The sequence below is a fragment of the Rhinoderma darwinii genome, chromosome 4 (genome assembly GCF_050947455.1).
Source record: "Rhinoderma darwinii isolate aRhiDar2 chromosome 4, aRhiDar2.hap1, whole genome shotgun sequence".
In the NCBI taxonomy this organism is placed as follows: domain Eukaryota; kingdom Metazoa; phylum Chordata; class Amphibia; order Anura; family Rhinodermatidae; genus Rhinoderma; species Rhinoderma darwinii.
Genome location: NC_134690.1, coordinates 363,761,690 through 363,787,506, shown reverse-complemented (window position 1 = coordinate 363,787,506; position 25,817 = coordinate 363,761,690). Strand labels below are relative to the sequence as shown.

At 41.2% G+C, this 25,817-nt stretch overlaps 1 protein-coding gene across 1 annotated transcript in view; it reads right to left on the bottom strand.

Annotated features, from left to right (window-relative positions):
- PLCB1 (phospholipase C beta 1) overlaps nucleotides 1-25,817 on the bottom strand; it is a 612,909-nt gene that overhangs the window by 236,173 nt on the left and 350,919 nt on the right. The window contains exons 5-6 of the mRNA XM_075863061.1: nucleotides 22,006-22,085; nucleotides 4,758-4,811 (exon numbers count right to left, since the gene is read on the bottom strand). Of these exons, the coding sequence (XP_075719176.1) occupies nucleotides 4,758-4,811; nucleotides 22,006-22,085 (134 nt within the window). The remainder of the gene's footprint in view (nucleotides 1-4,757; nucleotides 4,812-22,005; nucleotides 22,086-25,817) is intronic.

Here is a 25,817-nt window from a genome sequence, read left to right as displayed (position 1 = left end):
AGATGTCAAATCCAGATAAAAAGTGATCTGGCAGCCCTGTAACATCCCTCTGCCCCTGCAGGCATGACAAAGCTGTCTGCTTCTCAAAGGAAAACCTGGGCAACTCGGGTGAGTCAAATTATATCACAGCGTACTGCCTATGGGAAGCACAAAGTCATTTTTATGTTCAGTTTGACAAATTCAAAATAAGAAAATTATTCATTTTGGAAGTATTCTTCATTTTTCTTTGACGATATTTACATTTTTCATATAAATGTTCAGATAAATGAAGAGTGGTTATAGCTTTTCCCTGTGATTTAGGACTTTTCACATTTTAAACACACAGAAGCCATATAAAGGAAGAAAAATGACCGTTAGTTATTCTGTTCATACCCCATACAAAATGCACACGCTACATTAATTTAAGCCAGAACCAGCTAGACATGTATTATATTCAAGTCCGCCAGAACAATAATCACTGTTTGATCTTAGTCATAATGGAGAATTATGAGCAGGGGACCCCCCTCTATTATGTCCATATTCCCTAATAGGTACAACCCCTTTAAAGCTACTTTACTAAAAATCAGGTGTGACTGCAGTTTACCCTAATTTTCTACCTATTCCCCAAATTGCCACTAGAGTCAGGTTAGGAGCTTACTGCATACTGTTTAATGTTAACCAGTATGCTGTAAGCTCCTAGGCTCCACCTAGAGGTGGCTGCACGTAGCCAAAATGTTTTCTTTGAATCTATGCCTATGTAGGGATTTTGGAGATCTGTATTAAGGCCCTTTTACCTCAGCCAATTATCGGGCAAAGGAGCGCTCACAGAACACTCTTTTCCGATAATTGCTCTGTGTAAACAGGGCAACGATCAGCCAATGAATGAGCAAACGCTCGTTTAGTGGGTAATTGTATCATTTTAAATGCCTAAACTATTATCATTGTCGGCAGTACATCTCACTGTGTAAACAGAGAGATGTGCTGCCGACATGATAGAACTGTATGGGGACCAGCGATCGGCGTAACAATCACTCGTCCCCTTGTGAAAGGAGCAAACGAGTGCCGATCAACAAGCTTTCTCGTTGATCGGCGCTCGTTTACACGGCCCATGTTGGGCCATATAATAACAGCTTTAGAACAACAAATCTCTGTCCTTTATAAGAGATATATATGTAAGGAAAATAAAAGGAAACAGAACTTTGAACTTATTTTTGGTCAATACTTTGTCTTCTCAGCATTGTATTTAGATCAAATTTTAGGCGTCCGTTTTCTACTTTGGCAAACCATGTAACATCTATATAGCCTTGTAATTACAGGGCTCTTAACTTGATAGTTTGCTGCCTCCGAAATTAGAATAAATTAGTTACTGTCTTCATGCTATTATGCTTTGTTAATGAGAAACAATTTATAAAAGTCTTTACCCTGATTAATTCTGTTTATCTCGAGCTTGTATTGTGTATCCACTTTCCACTGAGGCAAGGTCATCTTCTATTGTACTTTTTATTTATGCTATTACTTGACAGTTTGCCTGCATTTTATCAGGTCAGCAGATGTTAGGATTGACTTTTAATACTCACATAACACTCTAATTAAAAATCTTAAGTAGGAAATAATTTTCAGATGTAGAAGAAATGACCATAAGATAAACAGTAATATAAAATCTAAATGCTGTTATCATGTCCAAACAACAAGAGCAAGTCCTCCCTGTTATAAAATGAATCCAAAAGTTGCTGCAGATTACTCAGTTTCAAAGTTAACTGAGCTACAGCTTAACAGCAGCTCATGACCCCCATAATTCAATTAGAAGTCTGATGGTTAAAAAAGCATAATTTATCTCCAACCTAGATCTTTTAACCAATGAAAAAAAACATTTACCAATATTTTTTATTTCTTTTCCAAACTACTTTATTTATACAAGAACAACTAATATATAAATACCGGAAAGGTATTACTATAGGGTAAAGGAAGAAAACAGGCTACTGGCATTTGCTCTTCCATATACCTTACTCTCTAGGGGTTGTTCCAGAATCAATAAATATCTCCTATCCACAGGATATGTGATGACTGTATAATCGCTGAGGGCCCCACCACTGGGACCCACACAGTTCGCGAGAACGGAAGTCCCGAACGGTAGGACATGTCGATCACCAACAGGTGACGAGTATATCGCAGCCAAAAGTTCAGTCAGTACTGCAGAACAAAGATTATTCTGCCATAATGACTGAATAATGTCCAGGTTGCCATGAAGCCGGGTACTGTGCACGCATCAACGAACTGACGCTATAGCAAAGGAATTTGGGAAGGGAGCTGGCTCCCACGCTGCAGCGTCAGTATGCATCACCCGGCTCAATAGAAGCCTGCACTGCAGAAGGCAACATGGAATGGGAGTTAGGTGAGTATTGGATTTCTTCCCCTCGTCTTTGGTACACGTAATTTTGGGGGCACTATGAAGGGAGCACTATTATAAATATGGACACTCTGGGGAGATCTGTTACTAATGAGGGCACAATGGAGGAGTATTATTGCAATTGAGGGCACTGTGGGGGGCACTGTTACTAATAGGAGCACTGTGATTGCGAACTATTACTAATGACGGCACAGTTGGTGCAGTACTATTACTAAGGGGGCACACTGAGGGAGCATTATTACAATTGAGGGAACTATGGGAGGCACTGTAACTAATGGGGGCACTGTGCGGGAGAACTATTACTAATGGGGCACTGTGGTGGACACTATTACTCAAAATCCCTGGTTGCACTGTGAAGGAGCATTATTACTATGTGGAGGAATATTACTATTGTGTGCACTATAAAGGCACTGCTACTAATGAGGGCATTCTGGCCTAGCTTTATTACTATTGGGACCACTATTAATAATGGGGGCACTCTTGGGAGCATTATTACTACTGGGGGTACTATTACTAATAGGACACTCTGGAGGATAATTATTACAATTGATAGCACATGGGGGGCACTATTACTAATGGAGCTCTATGGTAGAGCATTTTTACTTATGGGGGTACTCGGGGGGAGCAATATTAAAATTAAGGGCATTATGGCAGACATTGTTACTAATAGGGGCACTACTACTACTACTACTGTGGAGGATCACTATGACTAATAAGGGATCTCTGGGGGAGAATTTTTACACTTGAGGGCACTTTAGGGGGCACTGTTACTAGTAGGGGTACTCTGGGCTAGCATAATTACTATCGGGGGTCACTATTACTAATGGGGCACTTTGGGGGAGCATTATTACTATTAAGGGCACTATTACTCATGGGGCATATTGGAAGAGAATTACAGTTGAGGTCAAGATTGGGGGCACTGTTACTTATAGGGGCACTGTGTGGAGCACTATTTCTAATGAGGGCACTGTGGTAGAGCACTATTACTAATATAAGTACTTGGGGGAGTACTCTTGGGAGCATTATTACTACTGGGGGTACTATTACTAATAGGACACTCTGGAGGATAATTATTACAATTGATAGCACATGGGGGGCACTATTACTAATGGAGCTCTATGGTAGAGCATTTTTACTTATGGGGGTACTCGGGGGGAGCAATATTAAAATTAAGGGCATTATGGCAGACATTGTTACTAATAGGGGCACTACTACTACTACTACTGTGGAGGATCACTATGACTAATAAGGGATCTCTGGGGGAGAATTTTTACACTTGAGGGCACTTTAGGGGGCACTGTTACTAGTAGGGGTACTCTGGGCTAGCATAATTACTATCGGGGGTCACTATTACTAATGGGGCACTTTGGGGGAGCATTATTACTATTAAGGGCACTATTACTCATGGGGCATATTGGAAGAGAATTACAGTTGAGGTCAAGATTGGGGGCACTGTTACTTATAGGGGCACTGTGTGGAGCACTATTTCTAATGAGGGCACTGTGGTAGAGCACTATTACTAATATAAGTACTTGGGGGAGTATTATTACAATTGAGGGTATTATAGCAGACAGTGTTAGTAATGAGGCACTATGGGGGAACAATATTCCTAATGGGGTACTGTAGAAGAGCATTATTACTAATAGGGGCACTTTGGAGGAGCATTATTACTATGGGTGACACTATTACTAATGAAGCTCTCTGGGGGAGTATTATTACTATTAGGGACACTATGGGGCAACACTATTACTAATAAGGGCACTCTGCTTTGCACAATAAGTTTTGGACGCCCTGCATGAGAACTGTTACTGTTATGGTTACTATGCAAAATGATTTTTTTAGGGCACTTAGTGGGCATTATAGTTTGTCAGAGACAATATTTGCTTGGCACAATTCATTTTGATAGCACTATGTGTGGCACTAATTACCATAGGGGCACTGTGTGGTACTAGTATTTTCAGGGGGAGTATCTATATGGCACTAATATTTGAACAGTACAGTATTGGGGTGCACTGGACAGCACAGCAGGCACAGTATTAGGGGTAGAAGCTGGACGACACTGTTAGGGAACTTGACCTTGGAATTTGTGTTGAGAAGATGGGGAAGATGATAGAAAAGTGAGGAACCCAAGATATCTAGGCAGCAACTAACAGATTTTATCAGTATTAGGATTAGATGAGGCACACAGTAGCCGCTGTCAGTCCAGCTTACTGACGGATTCGACTTACAGCTGGTTTCTGGAACTTCCATGTACAGAGGATACATACAAAGTAGATTGCAAAAGAGAATATTATCCCAGTATGCATACATGTCATTAAAAAACCCAAAAGCCACACAAGTTTTCCATACACTTTAAAATCAAACAACTTACTTTTTAACAGGAATTTTCCCTTCTTGATTGACTTGAAGCTTCATCTTGGTGTATCTGAAAGAATTTATAAAAGATAATATTTTTATTTTTGTTGTAATAAAAATAATGAATGTACTTTTTTTATATCAAAAAAGAAAATCACATATTTAGTATGAACTGCTTTTTGAGATGTTCTCTTTCCGTTATCAATGTTGGATGGTCGATGAATTGTTTGTGCCAAGACATACTGAAAGCCAAACCTGAAACATGATCGTATAAGATAAAACACATCAGAGTTCAAATGCATTGATTTGTGCATAGCATAAAAGAAATGTAAATGTCAAGCGTGGCTCTCTTACAATTTTTTGGCACCGTCCAGATGTCATTATTGCATATTTTTCACACTGGATGCTTTCTGATCCAACTTTAGCTGCAGCTTCCTATAATTTGATATCAGTATTTCACATCACTGTGGAAAATTCTTATGCCATTCTTCCTTAGTTCAGACTTTAACTAGGCCAATCCCAAACTTTTAGTTTCTTATTCTATTCATTCAGATATAGACTTTTGAGTGTTTGATCATTGTCTTGCTGCATAACCCAATTATACTTGAGCTTTAGCTTCAGCTTATGGACAGAGGACAGATATTTTGGTAAAGTGTAGAATTCATGGTTTCTATAGTAATAAGAAATCCATATCCTAAGAACTCATGCACACACATGGAGCTTGTACGGCAGTGCACACAGCCTGTACGACTCCATAGTTTGAAGAAGTACAGCCTTCGTACACTGCAGTACAGGCTCCATCGGACCCCATGTGTACAGTGACATTTTCCCCCAGCAAAATTTCTGGGTAAAAATACCTTCATACATACAGAGTTTGATGGAGCATTCCACAATGTTTTTCTGTACATAATGGTATGACATCAAAGGCATAGAGTGGTACCGTAGAGGGTTCATGCACCTCTATGGCAGACCTATTATAGATTGTGTCAGGAGGTCCCTTGCTATATTTTATGTGCTTTGTATATAAAGCATTATGAACCCCCTTTCCCGAAAAGAGACCAATATACGTTGTGCACATTGACCACTGCTTGTACTGCAGAGGCAAGGAAGGAAGCTGCTGCCCAGGAACAAGTATGAATGTACTATGGACTTCTGCCCTTCTGTAAAACTTAATAGAGTTCCACTCAATGCTAGGCAGCTGCTTTAATGCTTATTTTTGTACCCAGAAGCAGCTGCTAGAGAACACTTCACTCTCTTCCTGGAAAATAGGTGTCACGATCTGTGGGTATGTGGACCCACTGTCCCGTACCTTCGTAGCAGGATAACAGCTGGCCAAACAGTGTACCAAGTCAATGTCTATATAGTCCAAGCACAAGGGTACCTGTAGCAGTTCAGACAGTAGTAATGGCTAGGCTCAGCTGGGACCTTGGCAGCAGACACCAGGCGTGGTGTAACATAGCAGGCGTGACCGATGGCACAACACGACTCCAACTTTCTAAGGCACCGGAACCACGGTAGCAGGGGATACAGGATACAGGTAGCAGGTATGGGAACACTGGGAACAGGATAACACTAAGGGACCATTTGCAAGACTAACGTGGGTAAACACAACAATGCTCAGGCAATGAATGAAAGGGCAGAGCCCTTTTTTTAGTCCAGGTAATCATGAGCTAATTACAGATTTTCCTCATGTGTGTGCACTGAGCCTGAGCCTCTCAGGAGGGAGATGCCGCTTGCACTCACTTGACCATGGCCGCGGCCATCGGGAGGCAGGTAAGCACAATGGTCCGCGGCTGTGGGCGTTACAGTATCCCTCCTCTTACGGCCCCTCTTCTTGGGACCAAAGCAAGAGAGAAACTTTTTAATGGAGCATTGAGGTTCTCTTCTGGCTCCCAGGACCTCTCCTCTGGACCAAACCCCTTCCAATCCACCAAATAAAACGTTCCTCCTCCTACTTTTTTGTAGTCCAGGATCTCCTTATCCCCAAATACATCGGAAGAACCGCTGGGAGCAACTGCAGGTCTAGGCGTTTTTGTGTAGCGGTTCAGGACACATGAAAGGAGTTGGGGATCCTGAGGGGAGGAGGCAGCCGAAGATTGTAAGAGACAGGGTTGATTTGCTGTAGGATCTCAAAGGGTCTGAGGAACCTGGGAGCAAACTTGTATGACGGCACCCTCAGCCGTATATTCCTTGAGGATAGCCAGACTTTGGTACCTGGAAGATACAGAGGTGGCTCACTTCTCTTAGCATCTGCTTTTCGCTTCATGCGATCAACTGCCTGCAGAATAGAGGACCGGGTTTGCTGCCAGACCTGTAGAAAATCTCCAAATCCAGAGTAAGCTGCGAGCACCTGGGATGTAGCCAGAACAGGAAGAGGAATTTGGGGATGTTGGCTGTAGACAATGAAGAACGGTGTAGAAGCAGTGGACTCACTTGTGTGGTTGTTGTACGAGAACTCGGCCCATGGAAGAAGCTGTACCCAGTCATCATGCTGCATGGAGATGAAGTGGCGAAGATAATTCTCCATGATTTGGTTAATCCTCTTGACTTGGCCATTAGACTAGGGATGATAGGCTGAAGAAAAGTCCAACTTCACGTCTAGAAGTTTAAAGAGGGCTCTCCAGTTTTTCGAGGTGAACTGAACCCCCCGATCAGACACGATATGAAAAGGCAAGCCATGCGAACGGAAGATGTGCTGATGAAAAGATTTGCCAGTTGAGGAGCAGAAGGAGCAGAAGGTAGGCCGGTAAGCAGGATAAAATTAGCCATCTTCGAGAACCGGTCCACCACCACCCAGACCGTATTGCATCCTGCAGAGGAAGGAAGGTCAATGACAAAGTCCATTGCTATATGCTGCCAGGGAGCATTGGGCACAGGCAGAGGTTGGAGCAGACCGGCAGGCTTGGAGTGAGCAACTTAGTTGGAAGCACACACAGTGCAGGACGAGACAAAGTCCACAATATCTTTGGGCAGCGTGGGCCTCCAGAAATGATGGGCAATCAGATCTTGGGTCTTTACGAGCACGCGTGTGCCCAGCCAGTTTGGAACTGTGCCCCCAGCAAAGGATTCTCCTCCTGTCTGCCAACTGCACAAAAGTCCTCCCCGGAGGGATGTCTTTAACTTGCAGAGGATTAGCAGAAATAATACAGGATAGGTCAATGATACTTTGCGGAGGCTCCACGGTGTCCTCTGTTTCAAATGACCTGGACAGGGAATCGGCCCTCACATTTTTGTCCTCGGGAAAGAAGAGGAGCACAAACAGGAACAGGGCGAAGAACAGCGACCACTTGGCTTGACAGGGGTTCAGCCGTTGAGCCGACTGGAGATATGCACGGTTCTTGTGGTTCGTGTATATCAGGTTGGGGTGGGCTGCTCCCTCTAGCAGATGTGTCCACTCCTCCAGAGCCAATTTAATGGCCAGTAACTCCCAATCCCCAATAGAGTAATTGCGCTCTGCGGAGGAAAAAAGTCTTGAGTAATAGCCACATATCACTGCCTTTCCTTTGAGGCCTCTCTGAAACATTAGTGCACCTGCATCAACAGAGGAAGTGTCCACCTACAACGAGAACTGTCGAGAGATGTCAGGATGATGGAGGATTGAGGCTGAGGTAAAGGCATTCTTGAGACTATTACATGCAGATTCTGCCTCTGGAGTCCAAACCTTGGCGTTCACACTCTTCTTGGTAAGGGTAGAGATGGGAGCCGTCAATGATGAGAAGTTTGGGATAAATTGCCGGTAGAAGTTGGTGAATCCCAAAAAAACGCTGTATAGACCGCAGGCCTTGAGGAGGTGGCCATTCGAGGACGGACTTTACTTTCTCAGGATCCATTTTGAAACCTTGATCTGAGATGATGCAACCCAGGAAGAACAGAGAGTTCTTTTCAAAGACACACTTCTCCAGCTTGGCATACAGACGATTCTCCCTTAATTGCAGTAGAACTTGATGAACATGCCTCCAATGAGTCATCGGATCTAGAGATAAAATCAGAATATCATCGAGATAGACCACAACACAGAGAAAATCTCGGAAGATATCATTGACAAATTCCTGGAAGACCGCGGGAGCATTACACAGACCGAAGGGCATCACTAAGTATTCGTAGTGCCGGTCTCAAGTGTTTAACGCGGTCTTCATATCAAATCATAAGCCCCACGAAGATCTTGGCTCCTCGCATGTGGTCAAATAGTTTGGAAATTAGTGGTAACGGATATCTGTTCTTGACCGTGACTTGATTGAGACCACGGTAGTCAATGCAAGGCCGAAGAGATCCGTCTTTTTCTTGACAAAGATGAACCCGGCCGGGGAGGAGGATTTTTGCATGAAACCCCTCTCCAGATTTTCCTTGATATAGACCGACATAGACTGAGTCTCTAGCAATGAGAGAAGGTATACCAGACCACGGGGAGGGGACGCATTTGGAACCAGTTCAATGGGGCAGTCATAAGCCCGGTGTGGAGGAAGCGTCTCAGCATCCTTCTTGCTGGAGATATCCACATACTGAGAGAAATGAGGGGGTAATCCTGCCAATGACTGAGGCAGAGGAGGCTGGACAGAATGGATCTGTAACAGACACCGGCTGCGACGTTTGGAGCCCCATTGGAGAACTTCTCCGGAATTCCAGTCCAGGACTGGGGCATGTAGTCGGAGCCAAGGCAGGCCCAGTAGGACAGGATTGACGGCTTTAGGCAGAACAAGAATCAAAATTAGTTCCGAATGAAGGGCTCCAACTTGGAGCTTCAGATTCTTGGTTTCAGATACGATCGGGTCGGGCGGAGGCAGTCCATTCACTGAGGCAACAGTCAAAGATGTCTCGAGAGGGACTGTGGGCAACTGGACAAGATCCACTAGGTCTTTTTGGATGAAGTTTGCTGTAGACCCTGAGTCCAGATATGCAGAGAACAGATGCGTCTTTTCACCAAACACTATAGTCACGGTAATGGACAGTCTTCAGGAGAACTGTCTATCTAGCACTGTTCCCCCTAGGGTTGTCTCTCCAACCAATCCGAGGCATTGCAGTTTCTTTTGCTTCTGAGGGCACAAACGCACAACATGGCCTCCAAGGCCACAATACAGACAAAGTCCTGAGGTGCATCTGCAGTGTTTCTCCTGGGCAGACAGTTTGAGCCGGTCCACCTGCATAGGCTCCTCTGGTGGGACAACTGGTGAGGGCAACAGGGATTGCTGGAAGATAGGAGCCAACTTAGGGAATCTTCTCTCCCGACAAACCTCTTGGGATCGCTCCCGGATCCTCATGTCTATCCGGGTGGCTAGAAGTATGAGGTCATCCATCATTTTACCAGACAGTCCATGCCAGAATGTAGCCACCAAGGCCTCGTTGCTCCAGGACATCTCTGCCGCCAGGGTGCGGAACTGAATGGCATATTCGCCGATGGAGGTGTCCCCCTGGCGAAGGGTCAGAAGAGATGCAGCTGCTGAGGAGACTCATCCAAGTTCCTCAAATACCGTGCAAAATGTCTGTAGGAAACACTGGAAGTCACGGGTCTCTGGTCCCTGACGTTCCCAGATAGGGTTTGCCCATGCTAGGGCCGTGCCATTAAGGAGTGAGACTATAAATGCGATCCTTGCGCCATCAGTAGGAAATGCTCTGGCATGTAGACTGAAGTGGAGCTGACATTGGTTCAGAAATCCCCTGCAGGTCCTCTCATCTCTGTCGTAGTGAGGAGGTAGTGGCAGCGAGAATCGGGTTTCAGCACTGTTACTGACAGGAGGTGTAGCATGAGGAACAGCCGGAGCAACAGGAATGAATGCTGAGATGACTGCAGCTTGTGCATCCAGCCGATGTGCAATGGCGTTCACCGCCTGGAGTTGGTCCTGTCGTAATTGGCAGACTAGCATATCCGCCTGCATAGCTTGTGATGTCGTCACGGTCTTCGGTTGACCAGCCGGGTCCGTGGCCTGAGCGTACTGTCACGATCTGTGAGTATGTGGACCCACTGGACCGTACCGCGGTAGCGGGATAGCAGCTGGCCAAACAGTTTACCAAGTGAATGTCTATATAGTCCAAGCACAAGGGTACCTGTAGCAGTTCAGACAGTAGTAATGGCTAGGCTCGGATGCGACCTTGGCATCAGACACCTGCCATGGTCTAATACAGCAGGCGTGACCAATGGCACAATACGACTCCAACTTTCTAAGGCACAGGAACAATGGTAGCACAGGATACAGGTAGCAGGTACGGGAACACTGGGAACAGGATAACACTAAAGGACCATTTGCAAGACTAACACGGGTAAACACAACAATGCTCAGGCAATGAATGAAAGGGCAGAGCATTTTTATAGTCCAGGGTGATCATGGGCTAATTACAGATTTTCCTCATGTGTGTGCACTGGCCTTTTAAGGTCGTGTGCGAGCGCGCGCGCGCACCCTACGGGAACTAGTGCAACGAAGCGGAAGTGGGTGCCGGCGTCTCTCTGGAGGGAGATGCCGCCCGGTGCTCACTTGTCCATAGCCGCGGCCGTCGGGGGGCAGGTAAGCACGACAGTCCGCGGCTGTGGACGTTACAATGGGGTTCCTTATAAACTCCATTTTTGCCATTTGTTCACAGAGCATAATATCACAGTCATCGCTTGATTAATTGTGATGTATCATGGGTAAACAACAACATATCATTCCAGCAAACAAGAATATGCAGCCTCCACACGGTCCTGCTGTACTGGATGTTTTGGCTGTTAGTGGAAAAAGAGCAACATTTTTCATAAGTAAAAATGTTTAGAGACACAGAAGATTGGTCCTTATATGTTTCTACTCCAGAGTCCTCAGTTCTGACAATACACAAATTGCACATAATGATTATCTGCATACAAGGCGAGGGCTCTATACCCAGGAGTGCCAGGCTCAGGCGGATGACTGCGTATGTAATTACAGTAGGCATCTCTATTGTAGATTTCTCTGGTTGTAATGGGACAGCATCTCCATTCTTGTTTAATCTCCTCTTGATATATTGTTTGTGAGCTGAGAAGCCCTCCTAAAGCATCTGTAAACCTAAAAATGCGGGCAGCAATTCAGCTAAGACTGGCACAGCACACTGAAGTTTACGGAAAGAAAATGCTCTATATAATGCAAATAGTTAGGCTATAGTAAGCTTTTCATGTCAATGTAAATTAATAATATAATATTTTCAGCCACTTTTGTATTTTTACATCTACTTTACATTTCGGGTAATTTTACTTGCTCTACAAAAATTATATCTATTGTAAACAGTCAGTAGGAAGACTGGTAGAGGGTAGGTATGTGCCACTGAAATTTCTTATCTCAGTGGTGTAAATCTCTGGGAAGTTCGTTGCTCACAAGGTTAGTTCGTGAGCAGGAGTTTTTTAGGCTGGATTTCAGGGTCCGGGATTTAGGAATGGCTGTAAAGATTCTGGGTGGGATGGCCATTCCCATACCTCCACTCCAGGTTTTGATTTCTAGAGGTTCTGAGTCTCAGCTGGCCCTGATTAAAAGGGAAGCTGACAGTGTGAAGAGAGAGAGTGAGGAGGAAGGAGGTTGTTATTCCTCCAGGGAGACTGCTATGACCGAAGCACCTAACAAAGGGGATTTGCACACTCAGGTGGTGGCTGCTACAGGGTGAGAACTTTAAAGATTGTTTTTCAACAAAGTTATATTGTTTTGTTGGTTGCTTTACCCAGTGGACGCAAACTCTGTACAAAAAGGATCTGTTTGTTTGGTGCAAATAAAAAGTACCCGCTGTGTCTGTTTTACCCTGTTTCCGTGTGCGTGACTGCCCAATACAGCAACCCAAGGGGAACGCCAGCTCACACTATCACGAACCTGGGCTAGGAGGCTATTTTTGATACTATGGAGTGTTCTTATATGCCAATCTTAACTGCAGTGCCTTGGAGTAAAATGCACCAAATTTATTAAGATGTGCATGTCTTTTAATAAATTTGGTGCATCTTGGGCTGTCCTAAAGCCAGAAAGTGAGTTTGTTTGTTTTCTCTGCTTTTTTCACCATTTCCTGGCTTTAAACATAAAGGGGTTTTCAGAGTTATTCCAAAAAGTGTCAGGGGTATAAGGAATACATAAAAAAAAGCCATCACTCACCTCGCAGATCCTCAGTGTACTAGCGCCGTTACTCCGGTCCTACCTGCCGCTGTATATTGACATGGCTGCAGCGATAACGTGCCCGTATACTCATGTGATCGCTTCAGCCAATCATCGTATACCAACTGAGACCAGTGATTGGCTGCACTGATCATGAAGGTATAGAAGCATGTCATCGCTGCAGCCATGTCAATAAACAGTGGCGGGGAGGACCGGAGCAACGGCGCTGGTACGCCTGGGATCTGCGAGGTGAGTAATGTTTTTTTTTATACATTCCTCATACCCTTGCCACTTTTTGGAATAACTCGCAAAACCCCTTTAAATGATAATGCAAATATGGCCTTGCATCATAATTTGAAACTTTTCTATGCCAAAATGCTGGTGCAAATCAATTGATAAATTTCCCCCATTGTGCCATATCACCTGATCATCACATCTATGTGTTTGTTGAATGTTCCAAATCAAAACTATAAGCATTCATTTTAAGTCACCCATGTAGGAGACTAGATTTTGGAAAATCCACCATAAGAGCATTAGTGAGGTCAGGTACCGATTTTGGAAGTTTAGATCATTCCACACATGTTTAATGGAATTTAAGTCAGAGTTGTGTGTGGGCCATCCAAGTTCCTCTACATCTAATTTAGGAAAAAAAATCCATACAGATAGAGAATTTAAATTGTGAGCTCTACTGGGGACAGTTAGTAATGAGAAATTCTGAAAAGTGCTGCGGTATATGTTGGCACTTACAGATGTGTTCTCCCTTAACTTATATCTAAACTCGACATGTCCGGAGATGTGTGGCACAAGATGTTAAACGAACATGTAAAAAAAACGTATACTTCAGACAGATGCCTCCGATGGAAGTCATCCGTCAGCCATCCCTCCCCCATAGACTCCCATGTTTTAAAAACCTATATCTTTATCGTATAGTTTTTAGTTTTTTTACTGGATGGCGGTGACGGATGTTTCTGAAGGATGCCATCCATTCCCCGTAGACTCCAATGTTAAAAATAACATGTTTACATATTTTTTACTGGCTGGCACAATATTTTATTGAATTAATATTATGAAAATTGTATAACTTAATGCAATTCAAGAAAAGTTAAGTGTGGACACATCAGAGTATAAATAAATATAACATAATAAAATATATAATATTGGCAATGTTCATGGGGGTTATCACAAGACGAGAATCTCACTACTTTATATGCTGCAGAATTAGGATGTTCGTTCATTGATATTGAAAGGCCCTGCCTATACCATGAAGAACAGCCTGAGGAACATGACTTCTCACCCACAAGCTTTATAGTTGACACTTCTATGAATATGGATATTTAATGGAGCAGAGAGGGATTTTTTGTCATCTATCAAGTCAATATTCATCCATCAAGCACGCAGAACAAGAGTGACAAACTTTGAAGAGTTCCAAACTAATTCTAAAGAAATGGAAACATGTCTTCTGCAGTGGTGAATTATACTTCACCATATGGCAGGAGAACATTTTGGAAAATATGATCCTTTTAAAATAATATACAAATGTGCACAGTCCCACCGAAACCCATGTAATCCCATGTAAAACTATGGCATTTGGGACAGTTTTTAAATAAATTACACCATGGGGCATTTTTCATGGCCCCAAAGTTCAAGACCACATACAACTTGGTAACAAATTAAACTTCTAGCCTGGAGGTACAAGTGTCAGTGGTTCTGTAAAGGATCTGCCAGGCACAGCTTCGGGGTTAACTCCCATAGGTAATCAGTCGGCACCTGAGTCTATGTCTCTGAGACTGACTCCAGCTTCCACCACTCAGGCTGGCAGGCTTAGGAGTGGGAGAGCCTATCGCAGCCTGGCCAGACTCAGCTAGCTCCCGCCCTCGGTCTATTTATACCTGCCTTTCCTGTTCCTCCTTTGCTTGTGATTCTTCTCGTGTGGTTTCCTGGCCTTGCTACAGCTTCTGACTATTTGATCCTGCTCCATACTGACCCTGGCTTACTGACTACTCTCCTGCTCTGCGTTTGGTACCTCGTACACTCCTGGTTTGACTTGGCTCATTCACCTCTCTTGTTGCTCACAGTGTTGCCGTGGGCAACTGCCCCATTTCCCTTAGCTTTGTGTACCCTTGTTTGTTTGTCTCGTGAACTTACTGAGCGTAGGGACCGCCGCCCAGTTGTACCCCGTCGCCTAGGGCGGGTCATTGCAAGTAGGCAGGGACAGAGTGGAGTGTAAATTAGGGCTCACTTGTCCGTTTCCCTACCCCTATCATTACAGGTTCTGAGCATTATAAATTAGCACTCTGAGGTGTTACCTTCACCTTGACCATCACCAGTGGTGCCACAGTTTGTGCATTTAGGATTAGGCTATTAATAGCCCAAAGATATGCTTCATAGTTTTCACCCTTCATCGGTTTATCATTCTGTATTCAATGTAGTCGCATTGCACTTTTTTTTGTTCTGTGATTTCTATACCAGTTTGTCTAACAGATTACATTGTGCGAAATGCAGAGAAATTTAGCTTTGCCCTTTAAACAAATGGGGAAAATATCTTATATGATTTCACTGTAATGATAACCTTACATTATGAAAAGCAACATTATTGATAGAAGTCTGGAAATCCCAGAATGAACATTCAGCTTCTTGCCTGATAGCGGATTCCTGCTCTTTGCCAGACATGAAAATTAGATTGTATGAGTGACTGAAGAGGAACACCGTGTGAAAACATCAATCATACTGCTGCAGAGAAGTTATTACATATCATTACCTTCAGTGCTGTACGTTCTACAGGTATTCAATCCAAATGTGCATACACCTCAATTCATACAAATGACATGGGCTTTTGTATTATTTAGCTTTGCACACATATCTGTATATATATATACACACACACACACATACATATATATATATATATGTATGTATGTATGTGTGTGTGTATATATATATATAAAAATTAACTATATGGACAATTGTTTTGGGACACTTACACATTAGACCTACAGGAGCTTTTATAACATCCTATTCTGAATTTATAGGCATTAGTATGGAGTTATTTTCCCCCTTTGCAGCTTCCTCTCTTCTGGGAAGGCTTTCTACAAGATTTTGGATTGTGTCTGTGGGAATTTTTACCAATTCCTCCACTAATGTTGAACGAGAGGTCTGGCTCACAATCTCCATTCTAGTTAATCTTAAAGAGGCTCTGTCACCACATTATAAGTGCCCTATCTTCTACATAGTCTGATTGGCGCTGTAATGTAGATAACAGCAGTGGTTTTTATTTTGAAAAATGATCATTTTTGAGCAAGTTATGAGCAATTTTAGATTTAGTTTCTTAAAGACCAGCTGGGCGTGTTTTTACTTTTGACCAAGTGGGTGTTGTAAAGAAGTGTATGACGCTGACCAATCAGTGACCAATCAGCGTCATACACTTCTCATTGTTCCAGCCCAGCTTCTTTCACTGCACAATCACACTGTAACAATGGGCTGGAACAATGAGAACGCCCAGCTAGTAAAAGTATTAAAAACGCCCCGATGTACGCACATAATACACGCCCACTTGGACTTTTGCGAGCCTCATTTGCATAAATACAAAAATGGTCATAACTTGGCCAAAAATGCTCGTTTTTTAAAATAAAAACGTTACTGTAATCTACATTGCAGCGCCGATCTGCTGCAATAGCAGATAGGGGTTGCACAATCTGGTGACAGAGCCTCTTTAAGGACACTTTCTCATAGCTCTGAAATATGGAACCTGCTGACTATGCCATCTTCCATCTGCTCTTCACAATTGACCTTTTAATCATTTACTGAATGTAGGGCAGGATATGCATTACAAAGTTGTGCGTTATTTCATTGTAGCAGAGAAATAGTTGAGTCATATTTGGAATGTCACGAAAGCACAAAGCTGCCAGTGTCGGATGCCAGTTTAGATTTCACATTCATGTTATCCTTGAATTCAAGCCTTACTTGATACAATATGACTGTGCAACTATTATGCTCCTCTAAGAAGCGTGCAACTCTTTACGGTGGGTTTATGATTTGCGTTTAGTGTACATCAGGTTGGAGGAGTTTCCCTGTTTGTAGCATTTTTGCAAAAACAACATAAACATGTTATAAACATGTAGGTTTTACTAGAAAAATAAGCCATTGCTTCTGTAACAACTATTTTTGAGCTGTGACTTGGAGCATGATTGGATTGTGATGTTGTGGTATCCAGCAAAGTACTTTTTCACTTGCTGATAATTTTTTCGATTTAAAGGCTATTTACACCTTTGAAAAATAAATAAATAAATAAATAAATAAATATATATATATATATATATATATATATATATATATATATATATTTATTTTTTTAATAAATCAATATTTTATGTATTTTTAAACAACTTTTAAATAGACTTTTATTATTATTTTTTACTTTTTACAATACAGCTTCTTTGTATGTTGCATACATAAAATCTGTATCGTTCTGTCTGAGTCACGTCCGTCTGTTCAGCTGAACTGGTGGCTCGACTGAAAGCTGGTCCTGTGTGTCTCTGACACATCCAATCAACCTAATATCGATCATGTCTAAGTTCATAACTTAGATGTGATTGTTATTAGGTGGATTCTGTGTGCCAGAGACAAACAGGACCCGATCTCAGCCGAGCTGTCAGTTCAGTTGATCTGACAGACATGGCTCAGAAAGAACAGTACAGCTTCTATGCCTACAGGATACATAGAAGCTGTATCGTAAAAAGTAAAAAAAAATAATAATACGTTTCCTTTCAAAAGGTGTACATGGCCTTTAAGAGTCTCAGAGTCATGCAGTCCAATGCTGGTTTAATTTTACAGCTGGCAGCATGAAATAATTCTGTAAGACCTGTGGCACACCATATCTAACCTCCTAAAAAGATTTAATATTTAGTGGTCTGGCTTCTAAACCTATAATTAACAATGATTACACTGCATGGTAAACCAGAGGATGTTTTTCAATTATAATGCAGGAAAATATAATTTCTAATATGACAAAGATGACCTTTATTTTATTGTAACTTTTAAATAAATTTAAAGTAAAACATTTGGGCAGATTTACTTTTCAAATTGAGGCAGAATTCGGTTTTTCGTCACATTTCTAAACAGTTTTGAAACGTTTTGCGCCACGCTCGACAAGGGTGTGTTGCTTTGGGGTTAAGGGTAGTGGATTAAAATGTGCGCTGTGTGCCAAGATTTTGGCACAAAAAAACTAGCTTAAACGAAGCCAACCAAGGGGTAGTATATGCAAGAGAAAAGTCTCTAAACTGTCTAGCTAGATGTGCCAAATTTACCATACAGCATGCAACACTTTGATAAATTTGGCAGATCTTCTGACTGCCTGATCTAAATTTACACTGTCTAAAACTTAGACAGTATTAGTAAATCTGCCCCATTGTGTGGAATTTTATCATACTTCACGGTCCACAGAATAAAATAAAAAAAATGACAAAAACCCTATTGCAATTTACAATGTTCTAGTATTAGAATTGTTTCCTTGAAGGATATGTACACCTTTGAAAGTATTTTTTGAATGTGTTTTTAAACAAATTTTATATTGACTTATGAAAAAATGTTTTTACTTTTTACTATACAGCTTCTATGTATCCTGTATACATTGAAGCTGTATTGTTCTCTCTCAGCTGATTCCGTTAGTTCAGCTAAACTCATGGCTTGGCTGAGATCGGGTCCTGTGTGTCTCTGACACGCAGGATCCAGCTAATATTGATCACATCTAAGTTACGAATCGTTATTAGCTGTATCCTGTGTCAGAGACACGCAGGACCAGCTTTCAGCCGAGCCATCAGTTCAGCTGAACTGATGGAATCGGGTAAGAGAGAACGATACAGCTTCAATGTATACAGGATACATAGAAGCTGTATTGTAAAAACAAATTATTTAATTAAAAGTAAATTGGTCTGTCTGTTTGCGGGGGATAATTTTCTTGCATACAGCTGAGGGTCGGGGCTTAGTCAGGGGCGGGGCCTATTATTCTTTGTCTCCTACCACAGACAGAGCAGTGGTGGGAGGCTCCTTCTGCAGCCAGTTAGAGAACAATTATTTACATATTTCTCAGTTTTGAATGAAAAAACATAGGATGAAAAGAAAGGAGTCTAATAAAATGTTATTTCCCTAAAGCATTCCCATCGAAGTGTTTAAAAGAAGCTTTTACTTGCTGTCCCATAGTCCTAGTAAAGGCTGCTATAAACTTGTGCCCTTACTCTACTTACGGAATCACACGGGAATGGTAGGGATTTAATTCCCTTCCTACAGCCTAGCTCTTCTAACAGAACAGTTTTATAAAGATAAGTATTTCTGTGTTATTTTTGGCTTTCCATAAAATTGCAAGGATTTATCATGGCTCCCAAAGGAGATAGATAAATGACAAATACATCTCTGCTTCATCAATAACCTGTAAATAAATATTACACACATTACTGTGCTTTACCTTACATGCTGCATTATAAGAAATACGACACACTGACAATGACATGTGCGCCAAAATGTACTAAAAAAAAAAAAAAGACTAAAAACACTTCACAATTTGACTTTTGACTATATAAGTTGAGTAATATGTTTTTCTGAGAATTATATTTGTATTATTTCCCAAAGAGATTTCCCATTTCCTTTGGCAGAATATTCCAAATGACCTTCTAGCCTTTCCCAATTTTATTTAAGAACCTGTATGCCTTTATGTACACAAGCAGCTAAAATGGCCTTAGTTACTTGGCACGTTCAAATCCAGAGCAGGATCTTCCCTCACACAAATTGACGGCTTGTTATTGCCCAAATTTCACTTTGTGTCACTTTTATTCATGTCATGTGCACTTCGTAAACACTTAAGAAACTTACTGATTATTTATTATAAAAGTGCCGGTTATACTCTATAAATATCGGAAGGTTTTATTTCTGGAAACTGTGGATAATATGTCTTCGCTGCTGTCTACTCTATCTTTATAAGTTTTCATAGAGCCTTTACTAGAAAGACCTGTTATAGAAATTGATGTTGTAGCTCTTCTTATAGAAAATCTACCTGCATTTACTGACACCTTATATAGAAGTAGTGATACCAACAGCCTATTTAAAGGGTGGTAATGTTTTTGAAACACATTTTCCATTGCCCTTTTAGGACATATGTAGGTGATATCTCGTGCCAAACTTTGGTGTCTTGAATATTGTAGGACAGCAAAAAGTATTCAAGAACATGGGGCAGAGATTAGGACATGAAGGCCACACTCCAGCAGTGGATATCTAGTTCTGTTAACACCATTAGTCTAGGGCTACAGTTTTAAAAGGGTATTCCCAGCTAAGCACACTTTGGCAAATCACTGGGATTTTCTGATTGTAAGAGTCTGGTCTCCGAGACAAACACCGATCCCTAAAACGAAGAGACAAAAAGGAAGCGGTGTTGTAGTTCTCTGCACAGTGGATAGCCGGGAGCAATGTTGTGCAGGACAATCTGTGAATGAGCCCATCAGAAATCCACCAATCAGTAAATTATGGCAAATCCTAGCGATATACTATCAGTTGCTATAGTGGGGAACCCCCTTTAACAAAGCATCATCTGCAGAGGAATACACTGCGATACAGGCAATGTGTATATCTCTAGACTAGAACGGTTGTTTAAGAGTTACAACTGATGCTTTTGTGCTACAAAATGTCTCCATGTAGTCTCAACTTCAGGAAAGTTTTATGTAGAAATGCTATTTTTTTTTCTATACAGGAACATTCTTAGAATTAAAGGAAAGCTTAAACCAGGGGGGTTTCTATTAACTTCTTGACAACAAGTAAACGGAAAAAGTTTGGTCAAACCTTAGTCCTGATCAGAGGCTATGCTGCAGGTCGAAAAAGCCTAGAAGAAGGTTTTGCTACTGCAGCAGTTGCTGATAAGTATATCCCCTGTTTTACTGTAAGGCCTTATTCAGACGAACATGTCCGTTTTGCGAGCGTAAAAAAATTCACCGTTTTTCAAGAATTGCAGTTCCGTGGGCCATCAGTGTGTGTTCCGTGTGCCATCAGTTTTTTATTTCAGTGTTGGTGCACATTCTTAGATTTTTTTTCTCTCAGCCTTTCTTTAGCAACTATGGCGTGAAAGACGTAGAGCACGCGGATGACGTCCGTGTGCTGTCCGTGATTTTCACGCACCCGCAGAATTCAATAGGCGCATGGTCCGCTAAAACGGACTAGAATAGGACATCCTGCGAGTTTCACGCAGTGAAAAGACGGTGCGTGAAAAATCAAGCATGTTTAAATAGCCCCATTGAATTGTATAGGTCCGTGTGCTGTCCGTTGTTATAAAGTTGTATACGTCCATGTGCTGTCCGTTGTGTTAACGGACAGCACACGGACGTATACAACGTTCGTCTGAATGAGGCCTAAGGTTGTACAAATTGATGGTAAAAGTATTAGTTCAATAGTCAAGAATGACACCTTAGCTGTATTGAGGACTCCGCTCGTTCTATCACTACGTTGTGCTTTTCTTTCTATAGCAGCCATTTAGTATCTATGAAACTGTAATTTTGTTACTTAATCTCCCAGTTTTTACAGAAATGCATAGTTTTTGGTCTCTTCACCTTCCTCCCCCCTCCTGATTGATGTAATTATTCTGGTCAACGTTTCGATCGGAACTAGTTTTCAGAAATGAGGCATGGAGAGTATGGTATAGTGCATTGGCAATACACTATGGGCAGTAATGAGAAAGTACCTTTTACACTGGCAAACGTGACCTATCAGACTGGGCAAAGAGTTGCATTATACAAAAATAACAACTTGTATTGCACCCAAAACGGAATCGGCCTGTAAATTATCTTCAGTAGAAACACATTACTCTATATTTCCTTCTGGATACAAACAGACTTGACCATCTCCTGAACGTCTGAATTTACTTAGAACTTTCCGCTACTTCCATTTCTATGTCCAAAACAACATGAAAACAGTACTTGTATGTTCTTGGCTTGGTAAATATATCCAATTCTTTACAAAAGCTCTTTCTCAGACCACAGTCTGTCTCTCTGCCTGTCTGAAACTTCTCATACTCTCAGTTACTTCCAAGAGGAAAAGTGATGTTTATAAAAGTGACATCTTATTTAAGGATAAACAATAGAGTTTAAAATGCCTAACGTAAGAAAAAGGAAATTAGCTTGGAAAGCAGCAACGTTGCTTGCAATAAATATTGAAGATACTTACGCTTTTTCCAGAAATGCATCCCGGGACATGTTCTGTGCCAGCAAGTTTGTTGCCAGACTGAAAATCTCATCAGTCCACTCCTAAGTAGAAATAAGATAAACATGCTTTAGCTAAAGTACAAAAGCCATAAGATGTTTAGTTTGAACTAACTTTGTAGCCAACCAAATATTTTTATGTTGCATGGGAAGGAGAAAACAGTGATGTAAACATAATGTCGGGATGCCACTCTTACCTGTGAGACAACACTAATATCAATGATAAAGAACTAATGGTCATTGATTAAATGCAAAATACCATGGTTGAAATCCAATCAAATAAACCCATTGGGAATGTTTATCAATGACTTGTCGGGACCCCAAAGCTGTTTGTAAATCAAAGTAATGGACAACGCTCCCAAGTGTGAAATTTTTCATTGCAACTTTATTTTTCGGTTATTGTAATACAATTTGCTGGCTCATACAGTAATGAATTTTTATACGAATGTCCTGACTCTTACCCACTAAGGCCGGCAGCGACAGAGGGGAGATAGGTGGATGGCATTTTGATTTGTTCAATATACATTACAGATGCGTACGGACTGTGTTTGGTTTTGGTTTCTGATTTCACAGAAAAAGCCGAACAGACACGAAGCGGCTGAGCGCCGCTCATACGAGCGCTTCAGCTGCTTCGTTCTAGCGATTGGTGGGGGTCTCAGTGCTCGGACCCCCACCAATACAAACTTCTGACATGTCACTATGACATGTCAGAAGTTTGTCAAACGTTTAGCTACACTTTAACCCCATCAGGACCGAGCTCATTTTGGCCTTCAGGACCAGACCCATTTTTACAAATCTGACATGTGTCTCTTTATGTGGTAATAACTCCGGAATGCTTTTACCGATCCAAGCGATTCTGAGATTGTTTTCTCGTGACATATTGTACTTTATGGTAGTGAAAAAATTTGGTCGATAAATTTAATATTTATTTGGGAAAAACACCAAGATTTAGAGAAAATTTGCAAAAATTAGCATTTTTCTAAATTTAAATGTATCTGCTTGTAAAACAGATGGTTATACCACCCAAAATAGCTACTATTTCACATATCCCATATGTCTACTTTATGTTTGCATCGTTTTTTGAACGTCCTTTTATTTTTCTAAGACGTTACAAGACATAGAACTTTCTCAGCAATTTCCTACATTTTCAAGAAAATTTCAAAAGGCTATTTTTTCAGGGACCAGTTCAGTTGTGAGGTGGCTTTGAGGGCCTTAAATATTAGAAAGTCCCCATAAATCACCCCATTTTTAAAACTGCACCCCTCAAAGTATTCAAAACAGCATTCAGAAAGTGTTTTAACCCTTTGAACCATTTCACAGGAATTAAAATAAAGTAGAAGGGAAATTTACAAATTTCATATTTTTGGCCAAAATTCATTTGTAATACATTTTTTTTCTGTAACACAGAAGGTTTTACCCAAGAAACGCAACTCAATATTTATTGGCCAGATTCTGCAGTTTTTAGAAATATCCCAAATGTGGCCCTAGTGCGCTACTGAACTGAAGCAAAGGCCTCAGAAGCAAAGTAGCACCTAGTGGATTTTGGGGCCTCCTTTTTGTAGAATATATTTTAGGCACCATGTCCAGTTTGAAGAGGTCTTGTGGTGCCAAAACAGTGGAAAACTCCCAAAAGTGACCCCATTTTGGAAACTACACCCCTCAAGGAATTTATCTAGGGGTATAGTTAGCCTTTTGACCCAACAGGTTTTTTGCTGAATTTATTATAATTAGCTTGTGAAGATGAAAATCGACTTTGTTTCTGAAAAAACATAGAATTTTCTAATTTTTACAAGGAATAAAGGAGAAAAAGCCCCCCAACATTTGTAAAGCAATTTATCCCGATTACGGCAATACCCCATATGTGGTAATAAACGGTTGTTTAGACCCACGCCAAAGCTCAGAAGGGAAGGAGCGACATTTGGATTTTGGAGCGCAGATTTTGCTGGAATTGTTTATGGTGCCATGTCGCGTTTGCAACGCACTGGAGGGACCAAAACAGTAGAAACCCCCAAAAGTGACCCCATTTTGGAAACTACACCCCTCAAGGAATTTTTTTAGGGGTATAGTTAACATTTTGACCCCACAGGTTTTTTGCTGAATTTATTATAATTAGCTTGTGAAGATGAAAATCGACTTTGTTTCTGAAAAAACATAGAATTTTCTAATTTTTACAAGGGATAAAGGAGAAAAAGCCCCCCAACATTTGTAAAGCAATTTCTCCCGATTACGGCAATACCCCATATGTGATAATTAACTGTTGTTCAGACCCACAGCAGGGCTCATAAGGGAAGGACTGCCATTTGGAGCGCAGATATTGTTGGAATGGTTTTCGGTGCCATGTCGTGTTTTCAAAGCCCTGGAGGGACCAAAACAGTAGAAACCCCCAAAAGTGACCCTATTTTGGAAACTACACCCCTCAAGAAATTTTTCTAGGGGTATAGTTAACATTTTGACCCCACGGGTCTTTTGCTGAATTTATTAGAATTAGTTTGTGAAGATGAAAATCTACTGTGTTTCAGAAAAAACATAGAATTTTCTAATTTTTAAAAGGAATAAAGGAGAAAAAGCACCCCAACATTTGTAAAGCTATTTCTCCCGATTACGGAAATACCCCACATGTGGTCATAAACGGCTGTTTAGACCCACAGAAGGGCTCAGAAGGGAAGAAGTGCCATTTGGAGCGCAGATATTGTTGGAATGGTTTTCGGTGCCATGTCGTGTTTTCAAGGCCCTGGAGGGACCAAAACAGTAGAAACCCCCCAAAAGTGACCCCATTTTGAAAACTGCACCCCTAAGGTATTCACCTAGTGGTTTAATGAGTGTTTGTACCGCTAGGTTCATAGCCAGAATCATGGTATTTAGGTGGTAATTTTTTTACCAAATCTATTATTTTTGGTACATGGTTGCCTTCCACAGCATATTAACCCGTAGAAGTGCATTTGCCAGTGTATGTAACTGTGTCATGCCAACAAAGCAGATGACCAACAAATGTGTCAGTCCACAGCTGTTAACAACAGTTAAAGCAGGGAGAATTTAAATTAGAACTGTATTGGACTGAAGGGCAATATATTTGAGAACTGGAGGAAAAAAATTAGAACTTGAGCATGTTCACAGGATGAAAGAACAGGGCTTTATAATGTCACTTCTTTTTTTCAAAGGGACTAGTCATACATCTCTTTAGCCCCATCAATCAGTTATAATAATAGGCAAACTCAGTAAAATTATTAAAAAATATATGTATTGAAGGAATATTACATTTATATGAAATGATGCTGTCAAATAAAAATTTAATTTTTATCTCAAGTATGCTATTTCAGTGATTCCAACTGACATTATTTTGAAAACTCTACCCTTCAAGGTATTCATCTAGGGGTATATTGAGAATTTTGTTAGGGGTTTTTCAAAAATATTTTAATTTTGTGTGACCAATTATAACGTGAAACCACGTAGGTATTTATCTAGGGGTATAGTGAGAATTTTGTTAGGGGTTTTTCAAACATTTTTTAATTTGGTGTTACTAATTATAACGTGAAGCCACTTTAGGTATTCATCCAGGGGTGCAGTAAGAATTTTTAGTTTTGTTTGGGCTTCTTTTAAATTTTGTGGGCAAAAATTATTTGATATAAAATTACTCTGCTTCAAAAATCAATTTAGAATGGCCAATTTGTAAAATAAACGGGTGTATAAATAAAATAATCTAACTGTAAAGGATCTGCCAGGCACAGCTTCGGGGTTAACTCCCTTAATTAATTAGTCAGCACCTGAATCTTCATCCCT